At 44.5% G+C, this 26,854-nt stretch overlaps 1 protein-coding gene across 1 annotated transcript in view; it reads left to right on the plus strand.

Annotated features, from left to right (window-relative positions):
• Nucleotides 1–26,854, plus strand: part of LOC146866403 (serum albumin-like) — a 315,538-nt gene that overhangs the window by 73,342 nt on the left and 215,342 nt on the right. The window contains exon 5 of the mRNA XM_085636473.1: nt 10,164–10,299. Coding sequence (XP_085492599.1) covers nt 10,164–10,299 — 136 coding nt within the window. The remainder of the gene's footprint in view (nt 1–10,163; nt 10,300–26,854) is intronic.

Genomic DNA, 26,854 nt, shown 5'->3' on the forward strand with positions numbered 1-26,854 from the left:
GCGTCCTGATTCACTGAATATTTTTCTAGAAAAAAAGTCATCACTTCCACATACCTACTTTACTTATGCCTGATCACTGTTAGTGTGACAGAAATCTAATTGCTTGTGAGATACATATGTTCAGTTCACTCACTCATCCACACTAATTTGGGATGACTTGTAAAGGTTTATTTCCATGAATGAGTGCTATAGAAGGACTTAAGGGAGTAAGTCACACAAACGGAACAAAATCTTTGGGACCTGGCCAATTTTGTTTCACTTCTGTTTGAACTCTAAGTGAGTTGTGTCAGAGAATTGTTGATATTTGTTTTTGAGTTTTATATAGACCGAATTAGACCCGAAGATAACATAGCGCTTTACATGAGTACTAGATGTGTTACAGAGGGACACAGTAAACTTTTTTTTAGCAGGGGTTTGCCCAGAATGGTATCTCCAGAAATCACAGCAGGAGGCAGCAACGTAGTGCAAAAAGAAGCTTTATTCAAGACACAGAGTAACAGAGACCCATCCAGCGAAGGAGCTTAACTGTCCTACCAGTCATTCTAAGTTAGTGCCTGGTAACTAACCCCACATTCCAGAACATAAGGAATGCTGTAGGAAGAAGCATTCAGGACACCACACTTCTTCCCCCTTTACCATCCAAAGTAAAGTTACAAACTTTGTACAAGTTTTACCAAATCAAAATACATATAAATGAAGTTAAAAGTAAATTACGCAACCAACATGCAGCTGAAACAAAGCAAAGAACAAAAAACGAAAAACTCAAGAAACGTAATCTTGCAGGTGGAGAGGAACACGCTTCAACTGACAAGGTCTACCACCTCTTTCACTCTCAATAATATTTTCTGGAACTGGATTTTGAGCTACAGCACCACCCCTAGAGACAGCATCAGAGGTAGATCCAACTGAACATTTTGCCACTCTTCCCAAATTCCAGATTCTATGGTCACTTGTCTTTATTGCATTTTTGAAGACTTTAATCACCTCAAAAGATCTACTGAATTTTGAAGGCCCACCAGTTTTTCTTGGTGATTTAATCTTTACCCAGTCACCCACTCTGACAAAAGTGTTTTCACACCCTTTCTTTCATCATATCTATCTTTCCTTGTATTCATCACCTCCTTTTCTTTCTCCTTCTAGCCTTCAATTCCTCCTACTCCCTTGCCCACCATCAGCCTCTTCGAAGTAACCCACAACGGGGAAACTTCTATGTTGGGTACCCCTCCTTTAAACAGACGAAAGGGAGCTACCCCAGTGAAAGACTATGAAGTGAACCGATACTCTCGTATTTTCTTTTTAAGAGCCAACTCCCAACTTTCACCACAGGCAACAGCTTGCTGAATGGTCTCTTTGAGGACTTTGATTAATCTTTCCACCAAACCATTACTTTCTGGGTGACATAGAGAAGCCCTCTTGTGCCTAATGCCCTTGGAATTAAAAAATTCTTCCATAACCCTTCATGTGAATTGAACCTCGTTGTCTGATAAAAGTGTCAACGGAAAACCTTCACGTTCGAAACGTTCTTCTAGAACTTCAATTACTATAGAGGATTCAACTGAGTTTACAATCTTGAAATAAGGCCACCTAGAAAAATGCCAATGCACACAATGACATATCGATCCTGAGTCCTAAGCCGCACAGGACCCTGTATGTCAATAGAAATGTTTGTCCATGGACCTTAGGCTTGTTCTCTTATGACCATGGGCTGCGTTCTGCATTTCAGAACCCCGTCTGAACATGCACACTCAACACATGCACGCACTAGTCTCTCTACATGCACATCCATTGCTGGTCACCAACAAGCCGCCCTGATCCTCCCCTTTGTTCTTGCAATTCCCATGTGTGATGCATGAGCACTTCTAATTAACTTGTCTCTTAACACAGATGGTGGAATAAGTTTAGTACCACGCATTAGAATACCGTCCACCACAGCAAGATCTTCTCTAACATTTCAAAATCCCTTGAGATCCTCCTCACAGTCCTTCTTCTCACACCAGGTACCAGAGACAAAAGAGATGACTTTCTGTAAATGGGTATCACTCACTAAACTTTCTCTCCATTCATTCTGAGAAATAAGACCTTCACTGATCAGGCAAACATTTACTTCTTCGTCAAACTCTTCACCACCAAACCACTCAACATCGTTCTCCAAACCATAATTTTCCCACTGAGTCTTGACAGGCAGTCTGCCAAAACATTCAAGGAACCAGGCATATATGAAATATCAAAATCAAATTCTTGTAAGGCCACCACCCATTTCCTTATGCGATGAGAAACAACATCTATTCCCTTTTTTAAAAACACATCCTTAAGTGGTTTGTGGTCAGTATAGATTTTTAATCTTTTTCCCCACAAAAACTATCTTAGTTTGCGCACCGCACAGAACACTCCAAGAGCCTCCATCTCCACAACCGAATAACTACATTCTGCACCTCTCAATGGTCTGGAAAGAAATAAAATAGTTCTCTCTTCTCCATCAACTTTCTGTAACAGCACAGCACCCAAACCAGTAGCACTCTCATCAGTCATTAGATATGAAACCTTCGTTGGGTCACAACTACCTAGACAAGGTGCGTCATTATGGTGATTCTTGATAATTTGGAATTCCCCTTCACAAGTCTCAGACTAAACAAATTCACTTTCCTTCTTTAACAGCGATCTGAGACATAAGATTTTCCCACCAAAATTCGGAACAAACTTATGATAAAACTCTGCCTTATCAAGAAACTTGACTAGCTCATCCTTATTTGACAGAGCTCGTAGACTGTTAATAGAACTCACCAATGAAGATTTAGGCTTGATCCCCGCAGCAGACAGAGTGACCAAGGTAATCTATTTCTTTTACATCAAATTTGCACTTGTCCGCTCTAAGAGTGAGACATGTATTCTTTAACCTCTCCAAGACAGATTTGAGCCTCGCATTATGTTGCTCCAGATACCCGCCAAAGATGAGTACATCATCGTGGTACACTTTGACGCTATGGAGGCCTCTAAGAATACCCTCCATCGCCCTCTGAAACACTGAGGCAGCAGAAATAAGACCAAAGGGCATTCTCAGAAACCTAAACGCGCCAAAAGGTGTGACGAAAGTTGACAAATCCTGAGAGGCAGGGTGAAGCTTGACCTGGTGGTAAGCAGAGGTAAGGTCCAGGGAGGAGAAGTGCTTTGCCCCTTCAAGTGAACACAACATTTCAGTTATGTTTGGCAAAGGGTAATAGTCAACTATGACAGCCCTACTGAGTTCCCTCAAATCCACACAGAGCCGGGCCTCACCGTTGGCCTTGCGGGCCATCACAACCGGAGAGACCCACTCTGTTGCCTCGACGTCTTGAATTATCCCTTTAGCTAAAAGCTTATCCAACTCAATTTTCATTTTCTCCCTGACTAATAGTGGGACATTCCTGACCTTGGCAACCTTAGGACTGACATCAGTCTTTATCCTTATGCGATGCATATAGTTTTTTAAACATCCAAGATCACTTTCAAAAACAGAAGGAACATCCTTGATCCAAACTTGATCAGACTTAGTGTCACTCACTACTCTGACTGGAGGTAGTTCTTTCAAACAAACTGAAGGACATTCATTGGGGTCAAGAAACACATGCAAGTCTCTTTGATGGAACCAACTTATAAGGGAATCCCCTTTCATTGAAACATACACTTTCCCAGGAATAACCCTTCCTTTGAAGTCAATCGTACCCCAAAAATAACCAAGTAACTGTATTGTGACTCCACCATATCCTTTCGGTCTAATGTCTGGTTTTTGAAGAGTAACTTTGCCCAAGAGATTAGATTCATAAAAGTTCTTGGGAATCAGGGTGATCTTGGCCCCAGAGTCAAAGAGCATACTGACTGGTGAATCGTTGACCAACACAAGTTTGTGTGGACCATCCTTTGCATCACATCCTACTTGAAGTATCTCTATTTCTTCTAGATCATCCTCATAAAGGTCAACTTCACTGACCTTCTCTTGTACTTTGTTTGTCCTGCAGCATTTAGAGACATGTCCATTTTTTCCATATGCTTTACACATATCTTTCCATCCTGGGCATCCCTTAAAATTCGCCAAGTGACCAGGGTTACCACACCTGAAGCATCTTCCTTGAAAGTTTCCTGGGAGGATGACTTTTTGGGTGGAAAATGTTTAGGCTTGGCAGCACTGTCTCCTTTTGTAGCACTATCTGCAACTACTTTAACATCAGAATTTTATTTCTTATCAGTATAGGAGTCTTTACGTATGACATCAATACAAGCTTTAGAATGTTCATGTGGTTTTGCTATGGTGAGACCTTCTTGAAGAGAAGAAGAGTCTTTTTGCCACAAAGCATCATTGCTTTGTCTAGTGTGCAGCCGAACATGAATTGATCCCTTAAACGATCACTAAAGTTGAACCAAAATTGCAGGTGGAAGCTAATTTGAGTAAAATGGTTATGTATTGTTCAACAGATTCATCATGTCTCTGCATCATTTTCCCCAAATGATAGCGTTCAAGGACAGTGCTTACCTTCGGCAGATAGTGCAAGTCTAGCTTCTTTATACAAATTTCAAATTCATTTAGTGAGCTAGCCTCCTCAGTAGGTCTGGGAGATGTTCAAAGACTTCTTGTCCTTCGGACCCCAAGCAATGTAATAGTAAAGAAGTGCGTCTCTCCGCACTTAGTGAAGTACCACAAACATGAGCATAGTGAGTAAAAACCTTTTTCTATTTAAGCCATGAAATAGGGGGATCACCAGGAGTAGTTAAGAAGAATGGAGGAGCTGTGACGTTCTGCATGGTAAAGTATACTAACAACTATACGTAGATATATAGAATTTCACCTGTGAAATAGTAATAAACAGCACTCCTATCCTAAAAAGATATCTTAATAGTACATATAAGTTAATGAAATTTCAGTAGTGTACCTGTAAAAAAGAACAAAACAACTGCAAGAATAAGCCAATCTATAATGTCATCCAGTTAAATTTATATTGTTGTGCACAAATGTTTAAAGGAAAACCTTAGCAAAGCTGTGTGCATCAGCGATTACAAAATTAGCTGTGCACAAGACCAAAGGATTTGCAATGTTTATTTAAAGCTGTGTGCATCAGTGAGAAAGAAACTCCCTGTGCGCAATCTCAATTGGACTGGAGTGTTTGTTTAGAGCTGTGTGCATCAGCGAGTGATAACCCAGCTTTGCGCAAGTGAGGATATAATTGTGCCGATATTCAACAAAATAATGCTGGTTGAGATGATGTTGTTTGTTTTAGGCTGTGCGCATCACCGATTATTGAGCCAGCTGAACGCACAAAGAGGACTCGATGGTTGCTTAGCAACTTGAATAAACACACTTCAAAATGGCCGCACGCTGCGTGTGTACGTAGCGTAGGAGCGGCATCACGAAGAGCAGGCAGCGCGCAAACGTTAGTTTTTAGGTCTCGGGACATCCGGTCTGCCGAAGGCAGAACCGGAAGTCGAGAGATTTAATGACTTGGAGAAGAGGGGCTTGATCCAGCCCCTCTTCTCCCCTGTTCTCCATTGGCTGGCCTCTTCAATGCTGGCCAGCCACTGGAGAAGAGGTCCCGTCACTCCGATCAGGCCCTGTTCTTTTCGGATCGGGGGGCGTGGTTTTTGCGAAAAGTCTCAGGGAGGAGACAACAGCAAAACACGCCCCCGAATCCGAAAACGACGCTGCCTTTCTCCGAGGCATTTCTGCTCTGCCTCGGAGAAAGGCGGTGGTGTGTGCTTGCTCTTGTTTCTGCTCTCCTCGCTGCTCCCCCTTACATACCCCCACTTCCCATTGTCCCTTTCCTTCTCCCACGAGGGCTCCACTTCGTTTTCTGCCAGCTGTCCCTGTGCGACTGCTCCCCCCCCCACCTACCTCGTGACTCCCCTTCTCTGAACCCGTAATTCATGGTATACCCGCTGTGCACTGATGCCGCCCCCCACCAAAAGAACCCACGTTCTGAGGCTGCCACATATGCCTCCCCTTTGTTCTGTTCGAATCCTCCTCGCTTCCTGGTGCGCCTCTGTGCCCTCCCCCTCACTCCTGGGCTCGGGCTTCTTTGTTTACGAGTCAGACGCTGGATGGTTTGTGGGGGATCAGACCTGCTCTAGAGCTTCTTAGAATTTTGACGGCAGTTTCTTATTTGAGTAAACACCTTCCTCCCTCCCGATCACCCCTACCCCTCTACAGCCTCATACTCATATCACTTCTCAGTTTCTCTTTCTCTTAATTGCTTTCTACTGCTCTTTGTGCCTCGCTCTTTTGTTTAGCCACCGAGTCTCACTGCGTTTCTCCCTCCTTTGTTCTTTTTCGCTGTCGCACTTTACTTTGTCTCTCTTATTTTTTCTATCACGTGCTCCTTCTTTATCCATCTTTCTCTTTTCATCCATGCTCCTTTGTCTCTATTTTGCTCTATCTATTTCACTTTTACTTGCTCTCGCTTGCTCTCTCTCACCTTGCTGTATCTTGTTTATCTCTTTCTCTGCATATTTCTCCCTTTTTCATTCTTTCTCACTCTATCGCAGTATCACACAGCTTTAGGAGCCATAGCTATGTGGCACCCACCCTCTGCACTGAAACGTGCCGCTGGTGAGCGCAGCCTAATTTTTAAATTGCCAGTGCCAGGAAGCAAACTATGATGGAAGTTTGTTCAGATACAGCGGATCGGGTGCCAAAAAGCATTATGAGCCACAGTGAACGAGTCCTGTGCAGAGTGCTGCTGCAGCGCACTACACACGCTGTTTCTTCTTCCCTGTCCTGTCTGTCTCTGAGGCGCATGCCTGCACACTATGCTGGGGGCTGGCGAACTTGTGGAGGAGACTTAGGTCAGACGCAGGTTGGTCCAATACGGGACACGTGAGGAGGCTTCTGCATGATAGGAAGAGACCGGCTATGTACTCGAACTGTCACTGGTAGCGCTCAACTACCAATAACAGTAGTAGCTGCTTGTCGCCAGGACTAATCCCCCCACCCATGACCTGGACTATTTTTAGCACAGTACTAGTAGTGCAGCAAAACACTACGCGGCACTTTCTAAATTCACCAGGCAGCCAGTGAGTGACCCTGCAGCTGTGATGCTTTTTCCTGCACAATGGAAACAAGAGGTGAACCAACAGCGAGGCCTCATTAACATGCAAATGGTCTTTTTAAAGACCTGTGGAGTGCTCAGGCGCGGCTTTGTGTCTGGCCAGGGAGTGGTCTCATCCCGGGCTGCCACACACGACGGGGGGGGGGGGCTGAAGCGCTTTGAGTTCAATGGGTGTTGCGCGCCTGATCACAGGTAAATGCGGGAGAGAACGGGGTTGTTGAGCAGGGCCGGGCTGGCTTGCCCGGGCATCGGGCGTTTCCTGTAGCAAAAGTGCTTCACAGTTAACCTCCCCCATGACCCTCCAGCTGGTCCGACATAATTGCCAGGCCTACTTTGGGTTCCAGTTCGGCCCTGTTGTTGAGTATCCTACCCAGGGCTTTAAGTGGGATAAAAAAAAATGGGTGGGGTGGGGGCGGTGTTGCGCGGGGTCTATCGACTTGTATTTTGCTGTCTCTTTTGTCATTGCATCCAGGCATAATGATACAACAAGTAACATGATACCTACAACAAGTTAGGACTATTGGCTTTGTCAATCGTTGTTAGTTGCATAAGATAAATTAGCAGTAACTGTGGCTTGTATATAATATTGAAAAAGCATCCACTTGAAGCCCTAGTGACACCACGACAATGTTACTGCTCCTGAGTTTCATAAAGAGACAACAATATAATCATGCAGTGGCTGAACTCGACAGATTAAGAAATATATCCCAAATTATATATAACAGTCGGTAGACGCATGCCTCTACAGTGTTCTCTTATATTTTGAAACCAGAATTGGTCAAGTTCGTATCCTTTCAAAGTTCCCTTTTCAAACAATCATTATCAACGCCAAGTCTGGCCCTGGCACGGTAGTGCGATTTTTGTTTAGTATTAATAAAATGTGACACTTCAGACAGCAGTTTCAGCAGAGAGGACAAAGAAGGAATGGGCATGGGATCCAAATACTCATCATGCATATTAGTCTGGGCCACTGGCATTTTGCGATGCTGCAGCGTTTTCCTCATAATTATGGATTTGCCAAACTTCCCAAATAATGCTCGCATAATAAATCTCGCTTTTGAGAGTGAGCTATTGACATTGTAAATAACAATGCCGTTTCTTTAAATGTTTTAAAAACAAACAAAAACAAGCATTTACAATGCAACGGTCTCGGCATTGTTAAAGTTAGAGCTATTGGCATTGCTCATGACAATGCCGTTTCTTTAAATGTTTTAAAAACAAACACATAAACAAAAATAATGTCATGAGCAATGCCAATAGCTCTAACTTTACCAATGCCGAGACCATTGCATTGTAAATGCTTGTTCCTCATGCTGTAGAACTCGCGGCTGCCCATGGGTTAGGAAAAGATGTTGGAGGCGTCGCGCGAGAATTATGTGCGCGTGAAGCCTCTCGTGGACACAGACCCTGAAGTTCACAGTAATGCCCACAATCCACCCTAAAATGCAGACCGGGAACTCAGGGGCGTTGAGGAAGAAGAGAGGAGTTCCAACCACCGTTTCTCCTTACTTGTAGAAGCGTTAGAAGATGACGGGTTCAGCTTTCAAAGGGTGAATACGATGGTGGAGGTACCCTCAGAGCACGTCACTTCTTTGTGCCGGAGAGCCTTGTTAGCCTTGTTTAGCAGTTGAAATGTTGTGCTGTTGGGGTCTATGAAGTGGTGTCAGCTTCGCAGTAGTAGTGGGAGGTAAAGTAGAAGTCAGCAGAGCAGTGTGAGTAGATCGTTGCCAAAATGTAAAGGTTGGTATCTTCAGGAATCACAGCAGGAGGCAGCAACGTAGTGCAGAAAGAAGCTTTATTCAAGACACAGAGTAACAGAGACCCCATCCAGCGAAGGAGTAAGCTTAACTGTCCTACCAGTCATTCTAAGTTAGTGCCTGGAAACCAACCCCACATTCCAGAACATAAGGATTGCTGGAGGAAGAAGCATTCAGGATACCACAACGTCCTTGCCCAGACTCGAACTCGGTTCCCCATCTTCGAGGTCGACCGCTCTAGCCGTTAGGCAACATCCTCTCCCTCTTCATTGAAATCCTACACAAATTTGATGAACCATGGCTCAGTCCCGATTTTGTTGTAATTCACAAACATCTGAAAATGTACTTCCAATACAACACTTAGCTACGGAACAATGATTTTCCTTAAAAGATTTCAACCCTCTAAAGCAAACAGGGCGTTAATAAAACAAAAACGTACACATCAGCTTTTCTGTGAATCCCGTTGAATTATGCTTGGCAACCACATCCTTTGTAAGATATTCAAGCATGTACAGATATTTATATAGCGTAAATTACCAACTGGTCTCTAAGCGCTTGCTTAGGGAACCCGTCCTGGTATTCCCCTGTGAGATAACCCAGCAGGGCATCCACAAGGTGAAAGCCAGGCATCCTGCCACGAGGGGCCATTGTGGAGATTAAGCAAGCTATTGCCCAGAGTCTCAGAGTGTGAACCCATGAATCGAGTATGCACTGGAGCGAGAATTATCGAGTCCATGGACAATTTATGGACTCAAGATCCAGCCGAGCCAGGAATTGAACCCTGGTCCCGGGCTGACCTCTGCTTTCAGGTCTGCCTACTCTAACCAGTGAGCCACACTTCTCCACAGCCACACTTCTCCATAAGCATAAGCATAAGCATAAGCATAAGCATAAGCATAAGTTGGAAAGGTTTATGAGCTAGCCAAGCAAGGGCAAAATATGTCCATGGCTCGATGCACTGCATGTGTATATAGTAATTTACACTTGTGTCCTGAAACAGGAAAAAACATTTCAAATGGTCATTGAATGGTCGTTAAAAATGTAATGTGATTGCTGCTTGATGACATACACATTCCATATGAAACGGCCAGAAGTCTAATGTTCATTAAATTTGGCAAAACTGCATTGGTCAAATTACAGGTGCGTATTTCATTTGGTTTTTCCCACAAAATGCTTGGAATGTGACTATTTATTCAGGGTTGACCGCTCTACTGAGATACAGGTATGAGCAGTTGGCAAAGTGAAACCTATCTCATCAACAGCCAGTGAGGCATTTTGCAGCTTGGCATTCTAGATATTGTACTGTGATTAAATCTGGAACTTTCTTTTTTTACAGTTATGTTCATGAAGTGGCCCGAAGACACTTTATGATGTACGCACCAGCCCTGACAAGCATTGCGCTCAATTTTGACCACATTGCTGAAGAGTGCTGCAAAGATTTAGAGGCCGCTAGCAAGTGCTTCTCTGATAAGGTATTTTGTTTGTTTTTTTGTGTACTGTTGCAGCAGCGTGCAACAACTAACAAGTTAATTGTTTTTATTTTAATTTGTGTTTATCTGTTTATATTTCCAACATGCTGTCAGTAGCCTACTGCAAAGTGATTTTAGGGAACCAGGGATAACAGTGGAATGAAAGAGATGAGGTAATTAACAAGATACAGATGTTAAATATTTGAGGCATGTTGGTGAAGGTATTATTAGTCAGATGTACAAAGACATGGCCGAAAAAGTATGTCCGCAATTTGCAACCGGTAAAGAATATACCAAACCAGTCTATGTACTAATATGTTGGTACATAAAATTCAGATTCGGAGAAGATTGCATCCTGACCTACCACATGAATATTAAAGAAAGAGGTCACATATTGAGACCTATTCCAATTGGAGGCCATCAAAGAGATGGTGGCTTGTTAGGCTCAGCAGACCACGTCTGTGATTGCCTTTCAAAAAAAAAAAGAAAGGAGAACTTTTTTTCAATTTAGCCCATTGGTAGTGGTACTCTTGACCACTTCTTACTCCCAAACAAACTTCTTTTAGAATTCACAAAGGACCCCTTCCCTTTTGCGTAGGCATTATCACCCTAACTTAAGAGGGGACATTTTCCAATGTTTTTCAACCACACTATGACCTCAAAACATTAAAACATTTCAAACAGAGGCATAACTGGGGAGGGGCGATCCGCCTTGGACGGCACTGTTTTCGGGGGCAATGGGAGTCGTGTCTATCGACTATCACCATCCCCTCTGCCCCGAGAACAAGTCGTCCATCGGCCGCCTCCACCGGGTGGCAAACTTAGGTGTAGCCCCGGGTGGCAGTACATCTAGCCACGCCACTAATTTCAAAATGTTTGGTTATTGAAAGGGATGCCTACAACACATGCCTTCCAAATACCGAATTGGTATGGGGTTGCAATTCTATTTTTATTAGAAACTAAATGGACCAGCGGCAGACTATATAGTCTGCATCCAAATCACCAGTCCTAATGAGTATACTGACTGCCCTGTGCACGAATCTTCCAGCACCTGCCACTGTTTGGTGCCACTGTGCAGCAGATCCAAATACCTACGAAAAAATAAAAGGTGCACCACAAAAGAGTCCAATTCCAATATAAAAGTTTCAAAGTATCTTCTTTATTCTTTTTTCTCCAAAATAGAAAATGTTTGAATCCAGCCAACGTGTTTCGTTCCAATATCTGGAACTTTATCAGGGCTGTGAGCCGTGTGTGGCGATGTGTTTATGGTAACAGTTTTGATCGATAGCACATCAGTAATATTTCATAGGAATTTCTCTACACCAGGTCACCAAATTGTTTATTGAAATATGGTTAGTACCAGACATATTCATCAAATCCCATATTCGTTACCTTGATAAGTCTCCATGTTTGTATATCGACTGCGGTCTGGTTTTCCCTTTTTTATTAGTCGGTAAAAGTTTCCAGACTCCTAAAATGAGATTAATAAATTCAAAATATCATTTCAATGGTTGCAAATTCTAAAGTGGAGTATTTGGGACCAATAAAAGGTTCAGTATGTCTGGCCCTAAGTTCTTTAGGGAATTACCTTGCAAGCACAGGATCAGTCACTGCTTTTGTTAAATCCTTTTAGTATGTTTTTGAGACCAGAAAGAATAAAGAACGAATCAAAAAGTCAACCATTTTCACAAATTGTTGTAGCATTTTTTAAGCAAGTTATTTTTTTTTTTGCATTGTACAGCACATGAAACTAAGTTGTTGCTCTGCATTGCCCCATTGGCTGAGCAGAAAGGAGTCATATCTACTAAGATAAGCAATAAGCACTGCTGTTCTCTTCCCCAGAGTTAGCACACAAACAGGCTGTCTAGCACCAATTCCCTGCTAGTACAAAATTCTAAACGTGGACTAACGTTTAAAACTTATCACATATTGGATGTGTGCTGTACATTGCAGCACACATGCGATGTGAGAAAAGTTTAAAGAAATTGATATATTTCTTCTTGTTAAGGTCTGTCTCATGAACGTATTGTTTTCGGGCGCAAAGCCCTTTGTACTAATGTTATTAGTGTGGGTTTTGCAGCAAAAACCATGGGTGGTAGCGTGGGAGTTCCAATGTACCATCCACGGGATGCCCCCTTGATGCAAAGTAATGAAAAGCAGCAAGGCACGCTAGTTGAAATACGTTTTGGGGAACTTTCTAAAACAAAAAATGTTTTCTCCAAAAAATAAACACTTTATCAAGACTTTGAACCGGTTTACATCACTTTGCGTCTTGATAAATATGCTCTTTTTAAATTCCTAGCTCCTGTCTTTTTACTTCTTCCAGCCTGAGCAGAACCTTAACTATCATGCTCTCATCTATAAATCCTGACAAATATGGAAAGCTTTTTTCGGGAACTAGCATCATTTTATCAATCTCAACTCCAAACAACCGGTACCCCCTTTAGTAAACTCTCTAATATCAAACAGACTGTATAATTCAAGAAAGCACGGAAACCACACCCATAAATAATGAAAAATACTAACTATCAGGATTATTTCTTAATTGTATATTATATAGAAGTTTGAAATGGACCATCTATCAAGCTTGGACATGAAAGTTGACTAATCTGATCTTGTGACTGTAAAGGCACGTGGATTTTTTTTTTTTCAGTTTGAAATGCTTTATTGAAGAAAAGTAGAGTGAACAACGAAATACAGATCATATAAAGAACATTGTCCATGTAGAATCAAAAAAAAGAAAAAACAGTGAATCATCATGTGTTAACATAAGAAACCTGAAGGAAGATTAAAAAGCATTTTGTAAAAATTTTAAAGGCAACCAGGAAAAAAAAATGGGGAAAAAAAGAGAAAAAAGGAGGAGAAAGGAAAGAAGGGAAAGGAGAAAGAAAGAGGTAAATATGAGGCGTTAGGAGAAGAATAGATAACGAGATCATACAAAGACTAGGTAGAATAGAAAAAGCAAGGAAGCCGAGGATAGGGAATAGTTGAAAGGCAGGAAAGACAAATGTAAATGTAAAAGATACAAGAAGGGTAAAAGAAGAAGAAGAAGAAGAAGGACAGAGAAAGAGTCACTTATGGGGGTTTAAAATTCTCAGAGGATAAAAGAGAGATACATTTCAGAGCCATGCGGTCAAGATATGTTGTGAGAGGCAACCAGAATAAATCTCTATTGAGGGTAGGGGTAGAGGCAGCGGCAAAACGGACATCGAGCCTATGATAATGACAGAGAGAGTTCCACCAACATTGTATAGAGAGCTTAGAAAGATCCTTCCAGTTAGAAGAAATGTGTTAAAAAGCCAGAGCCAACATAAGATCTAATAGACCAGAGGAGTGAGAAGAAATATCTAGAGTGTCAGAAATACTACCTAAAAAAAGAAGAGGGATAGAGTATGGAATAGAGATAGAAAATAGACGAGAGACATAAGACCACACCTGATCCCAAAGCACGAGAACAGAAGGGCACAGAAAAAATAGATGAAAAAGATCAGCATTAGGGGCAGAACAGGTCCAACAGGTAGAGTCCTTATCAGGAGAAAAGCGAGAAATAGAAACAGGAGAGAGATATAGTCTGTGATATAGAAAGAACATAGATTGAGTTAGTGAAGCGGAACGGGAAATTTTTAAAGACCTGGCCCAAACTTTGTACCAAACAGCTATAGGCCAGTCACAGCCCAGATCCAGCTCCCAAACACTTTCCAATTTAGATTTCGGGCGGGTCGGATTGGGGGAGGAGAAGAATTTATAGATAAGAGAGGCTTTAGGGAGAGTAGACAAGATCTGAAGAAGTGAGGAATGAGATACGGGAGAGGATGACAAGGGAAGTGAATAATAAACATCAAGTATGATGGCCATGAGGACAGTGAATCTGCGGAAAAAAGATTGCGGGCATTGAAACAAAAGTCGGAATCGAGGAAAAGAACATGGAAGAAGACCATCGAAAATTTGGTTAACCCACATCAGACCCTTTGATCTCCACACAGTCCAACAAATAGGACGATTATTGAGGAGAATAAGCGAATTGTACCAGATAGGGGAGGCCAAAAAGGATTCACGAGAAACCGGATCAGGACGGACCAGAGCATGTAAAAGAGAGGAAGTGTGCTTGAACAGGGGTAGAGGAGTGGTTAAGTTCTTAGCAGAGAAATGTACAATTTCAGATAGAGAGAAAGGAGAGAGGAGTGAGCGTTCAATAGAGAGCCAAAGAGGAGCAAGAGGGGAGGGTGCAAGAACAAGCCAATTAGAAGCCTGACGGAGAGAAAAAGATTTATGATAGAGACGGAAGTCCGGAAAATTGACTCCGCCATTGGATTTCGGTTTACGAAGAGCAACTAGAGCAACTCTCGATTTTTTATGATTCCATAGAAACTTAGAGAGACAGGAGTCGATGCGTTTGAAATAGATATCAGGGATATGTATGGGGAGCATGGAAAAGATGTATATAAGAATGGGAGATATCATCATTTTGATCGAATCTAGCCGACCCCACCATGAAAGAAAGAGAGGATTCCAAGAAGAGAACAACTTATCAATACGGGATAATACAGCAGACATGTTCAACCGAATAGATGAAGAGATGGAGCTAGAGAACCAAATTCCAAGGTACTTAATTTTAGAGGAATTCCATGCAAAGCCAGTGGTCGAAAACTGATGAGGGAGACAAAATTTGGTAAGAGGAAGGATCTCAGTTTTATCAGAGTTAATCTTGTAACCGGAAACTTGGGAAAAGGAGTTAAACTCAAGCAGTAAGGCCGGAATGGATTGGTCAGGGTCAGAAATAAACAAAAGAATGTCATCTGCATACGCAGAGAGTTTCAAATGAGTCTTGCCATAAGGGAAGCCAGAAATAGATATGTTATTTCTAATAGACGTAAGGGATGGCTCTAAGGATAGAACAAAAAGTAGAGGGGACAAAGGGCAACCCTGACGGACGCCGCGCTGTAGGGGAAAATAGGGGGATAGATGACCATTAACTAAAACAGACGCCTTAGGGGCAGAATAAAGTAAAGAAACAAGAGAAATAAAATTAGGGCCAAAACCGTGCCAGCGCAAGGAGGCAAACAGAAAGGACCAATCTACTCTATCAAAAGCTTTCTCAGCATCAACCAAGATGGCGGCTAAAGAGATGTTGAGAGAAGGGACTTTATTTAGAACATTGAGGAAAAGGCGGGAATTATCTGAGGTAAGCCTGCCCTTTACAAAACCACACTGCTCCTTGCCAATGAGATGCGGGAGAAGAGGATCCAAGCGCAAGGCAAGAAGTTTAGCAAATAATTTATAGTCTACATTAACAAGGGATATTGGTCGGTAATTTTTACAGAATTGGGGGTCGCGACCCTCCTTAGGTATAAGGCAGATCGTAGCCTCGTGAAAAGTACCAGCAGCTGTGCCAGAGGTAAAGAAGGATTGGAAAAGGGAGAGAAGTTTAGGAAGTAGAAGATCTGAAAAATGCAGATAAAATTCCACAGAGAAACCATCAGGACCCGGAGATTTACCTTTAGTTAAAGACTTTAAGGCGCTATCCAGTTCGGTAATAGAGAGATCAAGTTCAAGACCAGGGAAGTTAAGATGAGAAGTGGAGGGGGCAGGAATTTTATCTAAGTAGGATTGAATAAGAGAAGCCGAGGGAGGGGACTCAGGAGTATAAAGAGATTGGTAGAAACATTGAAATTGGGCGAGTATATCCTGCTCCTTATGCAAGAGAAGATTATCGGTGGAAGAAATCGAGTCGATCGAGTTACGCTCCTTACGAGACTTAAGGTAGTTGGCCAAAAGTTTACCTGATTTGTTGCGACCCCCATAGTAGCGGGCACTGCTCCGGAGTAATATTGAAGAAGCATTATCAGTAGTGGTTTCTGTTTCTTAAGGTAACACTTCTTTTTCTTTGAGACAAAATCAATCACAAAACCGCGAGCGGTAGCCTTAAAAGAGTCCCAAATAACATGAGGGGCTAAAGAGGGATCAGAATTAAATAGAAAAAATTCCGTAGCAAAAGAAAGAAAAGAAGACGAAAAGAGGGGATCCAGGAGAAGAGAGTTATTGAAACGCCAACGAGAAGATTTGGGATGAGGAGGGAGAAGATCAAGAACTGTGACAATGGGAGCATGGTCTGAGATAACTATCGGCTCTATAGACGAGGACAGAAGATTTTGAGAAAGAGACTGAGAAAGGAAGATGTAGTCAATCCGAGAGAAAGAGCCATGAGGAGGTGAAAAGAAGGAATAGTCCAGAGAGTCAGGATGGGACAGTCTCCATGAGTCAAGAAGGTGTGATTTAGAAATAGTGTCAAGGAATTGCGTATGTGATTTGTGGGGGGTAAAGCGGGCAGAGGATTTGCGATCAAGAAACGGGTCAACAATTTGATTACAATCCCCCCCCAAAATGAACATGGAATCACTGTATTGAAAACATTTAGAAGTTATTAGAGGCCAAAAATTACAATCGGGATGAGTAGGACCATAAACATTCGAAACAGTCAAGGATACAGAATTGATTAACAGCTTAACTAAGACCCAACGGCCATCAGTATCATTCTCTTGAGAAAGAACTTTACACTTGAGTTTCTTGTGACACAAAATGGCCACACCATTCTTTTTATTAGATGTAGGAGAGAATAAAACCGTTCCCACCCAGCCTCTCTTCAGTTTAAGAGACTCCGCCTCAGAAAGATGAGTTTCCTGTAAAAGAACTAAATCAGGAGTATAAGAGGCTAGATGGGAAAGCACTCTCTGTCGTTTAATAGGGTTAACGAAACCTTTCACATTCCATGAAATAACTTTGAATTAAAAAACAATAAAATGTGCAAGGAACACAGAAAAGGGATAAAAACAAGAACGCCATAAAGGACAACAACAAATGAATGAGAGAAAAGAGCAAGACAAAAGAAATTCATGAGATACAGTAAGAGAAGAGCAAAGAAAAAGGAAGGAGGGGAAGAGGGAAGAAAAAAGAAGTACAAGAAGAGACAGTACATATCCAAAACGGATGACTGAGGAAAACATACCTGAAGGGGGAAAGGAGATGACAAGATGACGGTGGGGTATGGGAGGATTCGACAAGAGCGGCCTCCTAAGCCGGAGAGCAACACACCGCACCAGGACGGGATATGAGAAAGACGAATCGTATGAGACGAAGAGGAATACAAAAGGGCTTATCGAGTAATCTAAGGGAGGGAAAAAGAAACATGTTATACAAGTCATGTCAAGATAAACAGCACAAAAGCAGACATTATATGTAAAACAGAAAACCCAAACAACAACCACTATAGAATCACATCAACAGGAGAAAAAACAAACCAAGGAAAGAATATATCAGCAAAAACCTGCAAGGAGAGAGACAAAACAGATAAATAATCAACCAGTAGTAGGATTGGATGTATCCATGCCAGCATTGGTCTGAATGTGAATAAAATTCGTGAGTTCAGCTGGATCTTGGAAAGTCCAGGTATTGTTTTGATGAGTTACTTTGAAGGTACAGGGGTGAAAGAGACCATATCTAGCTCCAATAGAGCGCAGAGGAGCACGAAGAGACAAGAATTCCTTTCTTCTGGCAGCAGTGACATTAGAGACATCTTGAGAGAGAAAAACTCTCTGACCCATCCAGGACACTTGGCGCTTCGCTCGAGCTGTAGAGAGGACCAGAAGGAGATCAGTAAACTTGAGGAAGAGGATGATGACCCCTCGCGGTTTGGTTGAGGAGGAGGAGTGAGGGCCAAGTCTATGGGCTCGTTGGATACTGAGAGAGGTAGTAGCGGGAAGGTCCAGGAGTTTCAGAAGGAAAGAGGAGAAGAACGTAACAGGATCATCTCCTTCCAAGGATTCCGGCAGGCCATAAACGCGTAGGTTGTTCCTCCTATTCCTGTTTTCCAAATCTTCAGTGTGCTGTTGAAGGGCGAGAAGAGACTTTTCCAGAGAGGAGATGCGCTGAGAGTTTTACTGAATCTCTGTAACCTGCTGCTCCACAGAAGAAACACGAACTTCCATAGTTGACCACTTAGCCTCAAAAAGCTGCATCTTAGTATTAGTCTCCTCCACAAACGGGCGCAAAGCGCAAATCTCCTCTAGTATCAGCTCCATAGATATAGGGGATGGAGATGACTCAGATGGAGGAGGAGAAGAGTCCTGCTTCAAGCGCTTAGGTAAGGAGGCAGAAGGAGAAGACTTGTTGGAGGTAGGTTGTGATGGAGAAGAACGGATGGAGGATGCTGTCGCCATTTGATCTGTGGGAGGAGGATGAGGAGAGTGACCTGCCGTTGAAGAAGAGGCGGAGGAAGGTGGAGTCTTCGAGGGCACAAAGACAAACTTTGGGTTGCGCAGCTTGCCCATAGAAGCCTGAACGTGCCAGTGACAGGGAGGCAAAGAAGCAATCCAACGCAACGTCCTGCACTCAAAAAAGCAAAGAATGTCAATATGCTTGGTCGGAAAAACCCAGCAGTCAGCAGGAGCAGTGAGGGACACCAGCAAAAACCATGAAGAAACCCCGGACCCAGAGGTAATGTAAACAGGAGTTAAAGAGTGTTTCCAGTAGTAACAGGGAGATCACCAGTGGGCGCGAAAGCCATGTGCACTGAGACTTGGTGAAAAAATTGCAACAAAAATCCAGCACGAAGACGTAATGAGGATGGTATGAGTCTTACGCCTTGAGACTGAAGTAAGTTATCAAGAAAGAGCACAGCGCACGTGATAGACTGCGAGGGGAACATGAAGGCAGGGGTCACTCAGGAAGCAGCGTCGACATGAGGAGTAATTTGCAAACATAGCGCACTGGCAGGGCGCAAAACACAAAGGAGAGGTCCTTAGTTGCTAACAATAAAGTCCAGTGTCTGGAGGAAGAACAGGGAGAGCATGTCTGCAGTCACCTCAGCGTCGCGCACACATCGCGCATATATCAAAATGGCGGTCGCGCTGAGGGACTTACATCGAGAGGCATGAATGGGCCAAAAACTGCAGGAAAACGAAGTCTGGCAGTCACATCTTCAGCACGAAGTCATCCGCTTACAGGAGCCGCAAGAAATCAGCCGAAATGGTCGCAGATAGCGGCGAAAAGATGAAAAGTCCGCCGCGGCGCAGGAGAGCTCCGGTCTCAGGCGGCCATCTTGTTCGGCGTCCAAGCCACGCCCCCCACGTGGATTTTTTTTAAATATAAAAAGAAACACACAATGACCTGTTACTTTTAAAACCACTTCTCACATCTTTCCAGTTGGCAAGGCCTGTGAAAATGACTGCATTTATTCTTAGATGACACACAGGGCTTCCTTTAAGGCGTTAGTTAGAGTACTGTGGTATCAAGGCACCTGGTGGATGACCTTATTCTGCCACACATGGGGTTACCCTGCGTCCTGTTAGAGCGGGGGGCACTGCTCAGATTCGTATGTCCAGGCCTCTCTTGGCCTAAACATATATTCCCATTTTAGCCAATTCACAAACAATCCCAGAAGTATGCTTGGATAACTGTGTGAGGTGCAGGTTTCCAAGCATATTTCCGGGCATGGCTTGTGACTGTTTTTGAAAGGCTCCTATTTCCACTATAGCAAAGAACACACACGAGGGAATGCAATTCTCTGTGACAATGCATACTTTTTTTCTACCTTGTTGGGAATACATTTCCCATTGACAAAGTCCTTCTACATAGGAAGAACCTTTCTCTTCCCCATCTTGAAAGAAAAGCCGCTCCAGCCATCTGCTGTGGTAAATCTCGGACCATTTCCAGGGTGGAAAGGGGTCAGATGGAGGTTTGTTAAGGCCCACAAACGCAAATGTTTCCAAGATAAACCATGCACTGGAACGACCTTTTCCAACCAGTGGCTTAGCAAGGTCAGGTGGTACCTGGTGTGGAAAATTTCTTGTCACCTCTGGCTTGACAAAATGGCAAAAATATGTGCTTTGCCATTTCAGTGATGACACCCGGGGTGGCCCGCACCCACCGCACCCCCCTTCCTACCTCACTGTTTCCGACCACTTGAATGGGATTTACAAGTGTGGGTTTCTCTATACCCATTGCAGAAAAAAATCCACACTCATAAAACAATTTACACCTGCTAGGAATCTCTTTGAAAATTCTGCCAAGCATAAAAAGGCTAAATTTCGATATAAGCTTGAGTTTACAACCACATTTAGCTTTGTAAATTGTTTCAAAGATATTCAGATAGCAAACCAGGCTACTCAAGCCTTGAAGTTATAACTGCACTGGTAACAACAATGCGCTTTAACATTGGCAATGACTTCAGAAATGAAGGCAGCTACTGACTCTATAAAATACTCACCAGTCATTTTGATACCCTGTGTTAAAGGGAAATGACCGGCGCCCCCCGCGCCTAGAGGCGGGGCGCCCTTAGTAGCGCCACGGGACTGGACCTTCCCCCAGGGCAGAAAAGGGGGGTGAACGAAGTGACGTCATCAGGGCGCGCTGAAAGGCTATTTGAATCCGCACCCCGCCATCTTCAGCCTCTTTGTCCCTTTGAACCTCCGGCAAGCTGCAGGGGCACATCGTCAACGATGAGAGAGTTCCAGTCGGCGGTGTGCCGAGTATGGCATAGGAGGTTTGAGGGGGCCTAGGCGTAGCTTGTTTAAAAGGGGTTATTTAGTTTTAAGATACATGGCGATCGTATATTCATAAATTTCCTTTTAGAGTGCGTCTCGCTGCCATATGCGGGGGACGCGCCTTTGTGTTCGTGTGTATGTCCCTTGGAGGGCCGCATGGTTACCCCCATGGAAGCCGCAGGAGCATCGTTAAGGATTGTGGCACGGGGTTCTAGAAGCGTAGCGATGATACAAGGTTAGCTAGTTTGTTAGCTCAATTGCGTAATTATGTACAAAACCGTGGTTTGTTTGATTGATCTTGAGGACATGCCTGATTGTTGTTGGCGCGCGGTGGTGTCTGCTTTTCCTACTTTGTTAGCTCAATTGAGTAATTGTGTACAAAACCATTGTTTGTTTGATTGATCTTGCGGACATGTCTGATTGTTGTCGGCGCGCGGTGGTGTCTGCTTTTCCTACTTTGTTAGCTCAATTGAGTAATTATGTACAAAACCGTGGTTTGTTTGATTGATCTTGAGGACATGTCTGATAGATTGTTGTCGGCGCGCGGTGGTGTCTGCTTTTCTCGGTGGTTCAGTCGGGCGCGCATCGAGGTATGGTTGGGTTGGTTACAGAGTGCCAGCGTCGTGGACCAGTCGCGTCTTTGTCACCCAACTCACACAGGAATTTTGAGGTAATGCAGGGAGGGGAATACAGAAATAGGCATACGCTTCACACAGAAGGGCTCCCGATTCGGGGGGAGACTGCCGATTTCGGGGCTGGTCTCCCGCCTCCCGATTTAAGCATCCAGAAGCCAGGTTCCTCGGAGTTGCAGCCGGCTGGGCTGGGTGTTGTGTGGCGTGCGGATTGTTCCTACAATAGTCAGAGTGCTGCCATTGCGCTACATGCTTCCGAAAGCTAATTTAAAAAAAAAAAAAAAAAGTGCATTTAGTTTTGAATGTCCGATCCTGTAGCAGCACACTTCGGGGCAGTGGCCCGATTCGGGGCCCCATTATCATGATTTTCCTGAAAGTCTCCCACTTTGCTCTTCTGGAATGTTGGCAGGTATGGCTTCACATTGTGTTGTGTACCTGCACAGGCCGCTCCTGGAGCCAAACCAGATCCGTGTCTCAGCTCTTGCTTGGCTCTCCCTGTTAATGTAATGGCTTGCCCACCTCTAAGTCAAAGTAAGGAAACGTAAACACCAATATTCATGTCTAAATAATAAGCAACAATTTTCGGAAGACATTGCCTGACTTCTGCCGTTGACCATAATGTAAATGCAACATCATAAGAACACGTTCAGGCCTCTTTCTTGCTCGTTCTCTTTCTGAACTTATGCAAGCCTATTTTGGAGGTGCTGCAGCATCTCAAGCACCACTACATTGATTGTCCCTGGGTTTGGCCCAAAAAAAAAAAAATATATAAGCAGTTGAACCAGCAAAGTATGTAGTGTGGAAAATCAAGTAAACACGGAATAAAGAAGCTTAAAAAATTCTAAAATGCGCATTTCTTTGTAATAAGAGAGGGTTTAACATAGAACATTTATTAAATACTCTGCATTGAGTGTCGTTTGTTAGAAAGTATAGTTCCTGGGGCCAGAGATAACGCAGTCAAAAATGGGCACATGCTAAGAGTGCTCCGCTGGCCTTTGAATGAATAATGAACCATAACCTTCCTGGTGCATACTATGCACAAATCCAGCCATGATCGACTGCTTGCTGCTTCATACCTGGATTGAAATATCCTGTTGCAATGGCACGGTGATTATTCCTGTAGTGGAGTTACACGCTCTTTTGAGCACGTGTTGGTGGATTGGCCTGGTACACCGTCCAGCGGTGATGTGAAAGGACGCATGTTCAAATTGTCATGGTGGGCATTGATATAGCTACGAGTGCTGGTATTTGATTTCTGAGCGGCTGGAGGGAGGGGCTGCATGGCGGTTTACCAGATCTCTTTGCAAGACGAGGCGCTGCCTTCCTTCGTGGGTTGTCTCGGAGAATTCAAATTATCACGGCTTGTTTTGGTTGGAGACAGTTGCATTGATAGAGAAACAGGAAAGCTGTTCGTCATGTTGCAGAGGAATTGCTAATGGCAGTGTTGTCCTGTTTCTCAGCTTAGTCACCTTGTCCATTTTCTGCGTGTTGTCCATGGACTGTCCATGGATGCTGAGGGGCCAGAGGGTGTGTGATTTCTCAGTTGGTGTGTAAAGAGGAATATTTACAGGACGACCACAGTCTTTAAATGCTGTTCTTCCATTGCACAAGTGCGATGTGGTTCTCACAACACCTTTTTAAACAAGCACTGACATCCCCTATACGCAGGTTTTCGCAACCTGTGGTTTAAAGTGACAAAGTGAGCAGAGTGGGTGTAAAGGCCAGGTGCACAGGGAATTATTGTTGGGTAGTTCATAGGGGCGGCACGGATGGTTTACCCCCCGGTTTTATGTACGTTTTCCCGTGCTTTGGGGAGACGATGCAGTCCGTCGGCCACGTGGTGGAGTAGGTAGCCAGGGTTTCGAGCCAGGTGGTCGGGTCCAACATTTTCTATGGGCAAGTATGTTATTCTCCCTGCCTTGTGTGCTAATGTAAAAGCGGCAATATGTAAAGCGCTCCCATACCTTCGGGACCATGGCGCACCGTTTCTCCCGTGGGCCGTCCGTGTTGACCCCAGATCATCAGGGCGCACTTTCGCCCCCTCCCCAACGCAGCAGAGCGGTTTGCTGCTTTACGGACTATGGACGGACATCTGTGTAAGATAAGCAGGGTTGTTCCCGGTTAGTACCTGGATGGGAGGCCTGTGGTGTATCTCAGGGTTTCAGGGCAATGATGAGAAAATAGGCAGCTGGGGATACATGGGGGTTGCACCAATTTTGCGGATCTCGAAAATTTGGTGAGTCGGGAAAGCGTAGCTTTCGACTTGCATGCAAGGTAATACAGTGCGAATTTTTAGGCTACTATGGGGGAATAATGCGGGGATTACACCCTTCGTGGCTGCTCCCCATAGCGTTATTATAGGTAATTTGTCTTCAGATCAGGGACAGTCTACACCCTTCGCTACTGTTTTCCAAAGCTCTATTATATGTCATTTGTCTTCAGAATGGTGACCGTCTGAGGTTAGTAGGGCGATCTAGGTTAAGCAACGAAAATCTAAGCAGCAAAAATCGCTAAGGGGTACAGTTGGGTTAAACTTTGAACATATGCATTTGTCACGTATCTTTATTCCCGGGATATAAAAATAGACCTCATGCCTAGCCTTAATTACGGTTACCTATGATTCGAGGTAACCAATGGTTAATGGAATGGAGGGATCCCTGTTTTTTAGGGTGCGGCATTAGGGGGTTCTCGTACTTGGCCCTGTGTTGCACTTTCCATCTGCTGGCTTATTACATTATAATCCACAGGGACTGAGCCGTGGGAAGGAATTCCATTTTTAAAGCTCACACTTTCATTGGATCTGGTTAAATTGCCAAATATTTCGGTGCAGATCTTCTCCTTTCCTTTCAACTACAGCAATCTATCGTAAGGGACTTAGGGTGTACATTACAATCCACAAAGAGGGGGCCGTTGGCAATAAATTAAATCATCCAGCCGCTGCTTCCCTGGACCAAGGGCAACGCCATCTTCACATAGTGTAGGACATGCGGGGGTGGGAGGAATTAATATAAAGAAGCACATAGCAGAGGATACGGTAACCGGAGGCTCCCTGGTAAAGATGGTTATGGGGTACAAGGTACAAACTTCACCTCGGGCACAGGGTAGTTACCCGGCAGGTGCTACATTATCATGGTAACTCAGCCATTTATACCCCTGTGGCAGCCTGCAACCACAGGTCGTAACAGTAAGGGGCGAAGCAAAAGCAGCCTTTTATACCCCCGTGGCGGCCTATAACCACAGGTCCTAACCAGTAAGGGGCAAAGCAACACCTCTCACAAAGGGAGCAGCCTTGTCAGTGGGTGGAGCAATATCTCAGAGGGTGGCAGTGCAGGAGTCCAGCCCAGCGCAAGTCCGGCTCAGAAGGTCTGTTGATGGACACAAAATAGGTAGCATAGCTGAGTGGTTTTAGGCTCAAGGAGGTGCCTGGTTGGTAAGTAACTATGAATGATGTCAACAGGTAACGGTATGGCGCAGTAGTTCTTCTTTGTCTGGCTGGCAACAAACGGGACTGACCTGCCGGTAGTCCCGGACGTCACCTGACTGGTGACAGAGTTCGGACCCCTGGGGTCCTGGTCTTCATGGGCATATCGACAGAGGCATACCGGAGAGGCTCGGGAGAGTACACTTAGGGTTGCACTAAGGTTGCAGGCATCCCGGTGGGCAGATTTGCTATTGTAGGCCCTAAGGGACTAGTTTCCTTGGGGAGGGAGGTGGATATCATAAAGTAAAAACAGGAGATAGTGTGGGGCCTTCCCAACTAGGTGGGCATTAAGAGAGGCTTCTGGACAATATGCCTACTACTGAGGTTAGTTGCCAAGATATTTATTTAACGCATTCTTGGGCCTGGTAAATTATCACTTGACTGTAAGAGGGAGCGCTATTACGCCACCGCTCAATGACCATTGGTCTGAAGGGAAGTTTCTATATGTGGTCGGTAGGATAACGCAGGCAGTATAAGTTAAAGGGGTTCTGCTTAAGGCCAAGGACAAGCTAGGGAAGAAAGTGATACGGGCGACCAGTAAGAGGAAGGCAGCGGGTCCAACACTTCCTCCGCTGTCCCGGGAGTCCAAGGGAGTCTAATTGGGTGGCACTAGCATCTAGGCACCCGTACGGGCGGAAATTTGATGGAGGGCCTTGGATAGTAGTTCCCTTTAGGATAACGGTGGAGGAAATACAGCTGGTGACAGGTTCCGGGCAGGGGGTCATGGATTAATTCAGGGCAAACAGGAGATAGTGTAAACTAGTCTCTTCACAATTCGATAGTCACTGAAAGGGGGCAGGTAATGCATCACAGGACGGCCCAGATAACAAAAGAGAGAGGTGGAATCAGGATGGAGGTCATAATTTTGGTTGACGGGCAGTGGCTCATATAAACAATGCTAGGGGCCATTTGGGAGCACAGTTAGCGTGGGGGGAGGGCGAGCGTGCCAGGGAGCTTCTCGCCCTGTGGCGGTTAAACAACTGGATGGCCCCCAGAAAGGGGTAGGAGCCACATGTGCAGAGGGTAGGCGGAAGGGGGGATTGGCCTGCTGGTGGTCCCTGACTCTTCTGCCCTAACCCACAACCTATGGACTGAGGTGAACCCTGGGGAGGCTGCCTGAGTGCAGGTACCCCGGTGGGCATGCCAGTGTGCCATGAGGGGCCCTGGTTTACAAGTAGTGCAAATGTTCGCTGTAGCGCGTTGGGGCCTCCTGGCACAATGTGCACAGCAGAGTGGGGGCTTGGTGGGCCGAGATGGCCAAATTCAAGTGTATGGCCAAGTTCAAGAGTTCAAATGTAATCTGGTGCATATCTTCTTTACCGCCTTTGACAGGCCAAGGCCACTAAAGTGTACGGCCAAGCTCAAGTTCAAGTGTAATGTTGTGCCTAATTGCCCGGCAGCCTTCGTCAAGTTAATACCACTAAAGAGTGATGCTTTGATAATTGTATATCCAAAAGGGATACTGTTACTCTCGTGTTGGTCACTGGTGAATTACCTGCTTCGTGAATAAAAAGGCTACGCCATGAACAACACGCTCTGTTTCTGAGAGTCCTTGGGCAAATGGGAAGAGTGAATGTCACGATGTGCGCCTACTATGACCGGCGACCCCGCGCCTAGAGGCGGGGCGCCCTTAGTAGCGCCACGGGACTGGACCTTCCCCCAGGGCAGAAAAGGGGGGTGAACGAAGTGACGTCATCAGGGCGTGCTGAAAGGCTATTTGAGTCCACACCCCGCCATCTTCAGCCTCTTTGTCCCTTTGAACCTCCGGAAAGCTGCAGGGGCACATCGTCAACCACCCACCCACCCGGCAAGAGAGCGAGGGCGGAACTGTGACAGTTAACAACAAGCAAGCGCAACAATGGCGGTTAAACAACTGGATGGCCCCCAGAAAGGGGTAGGAGCCACAT

This window comes from Triturus cristatus, chromosome 2_1, assembly GCF_964204655.1.
Source record: "Triturus cristatus chromosome 2_1, aTriCri1.1, whole genome shotgun sequence".
Lineage (NCBI taxonomy): Eukaryota > Metazoa > Chordata > Amphibia > Caudata > Salamandridae > Triturus > Triturus cristatus.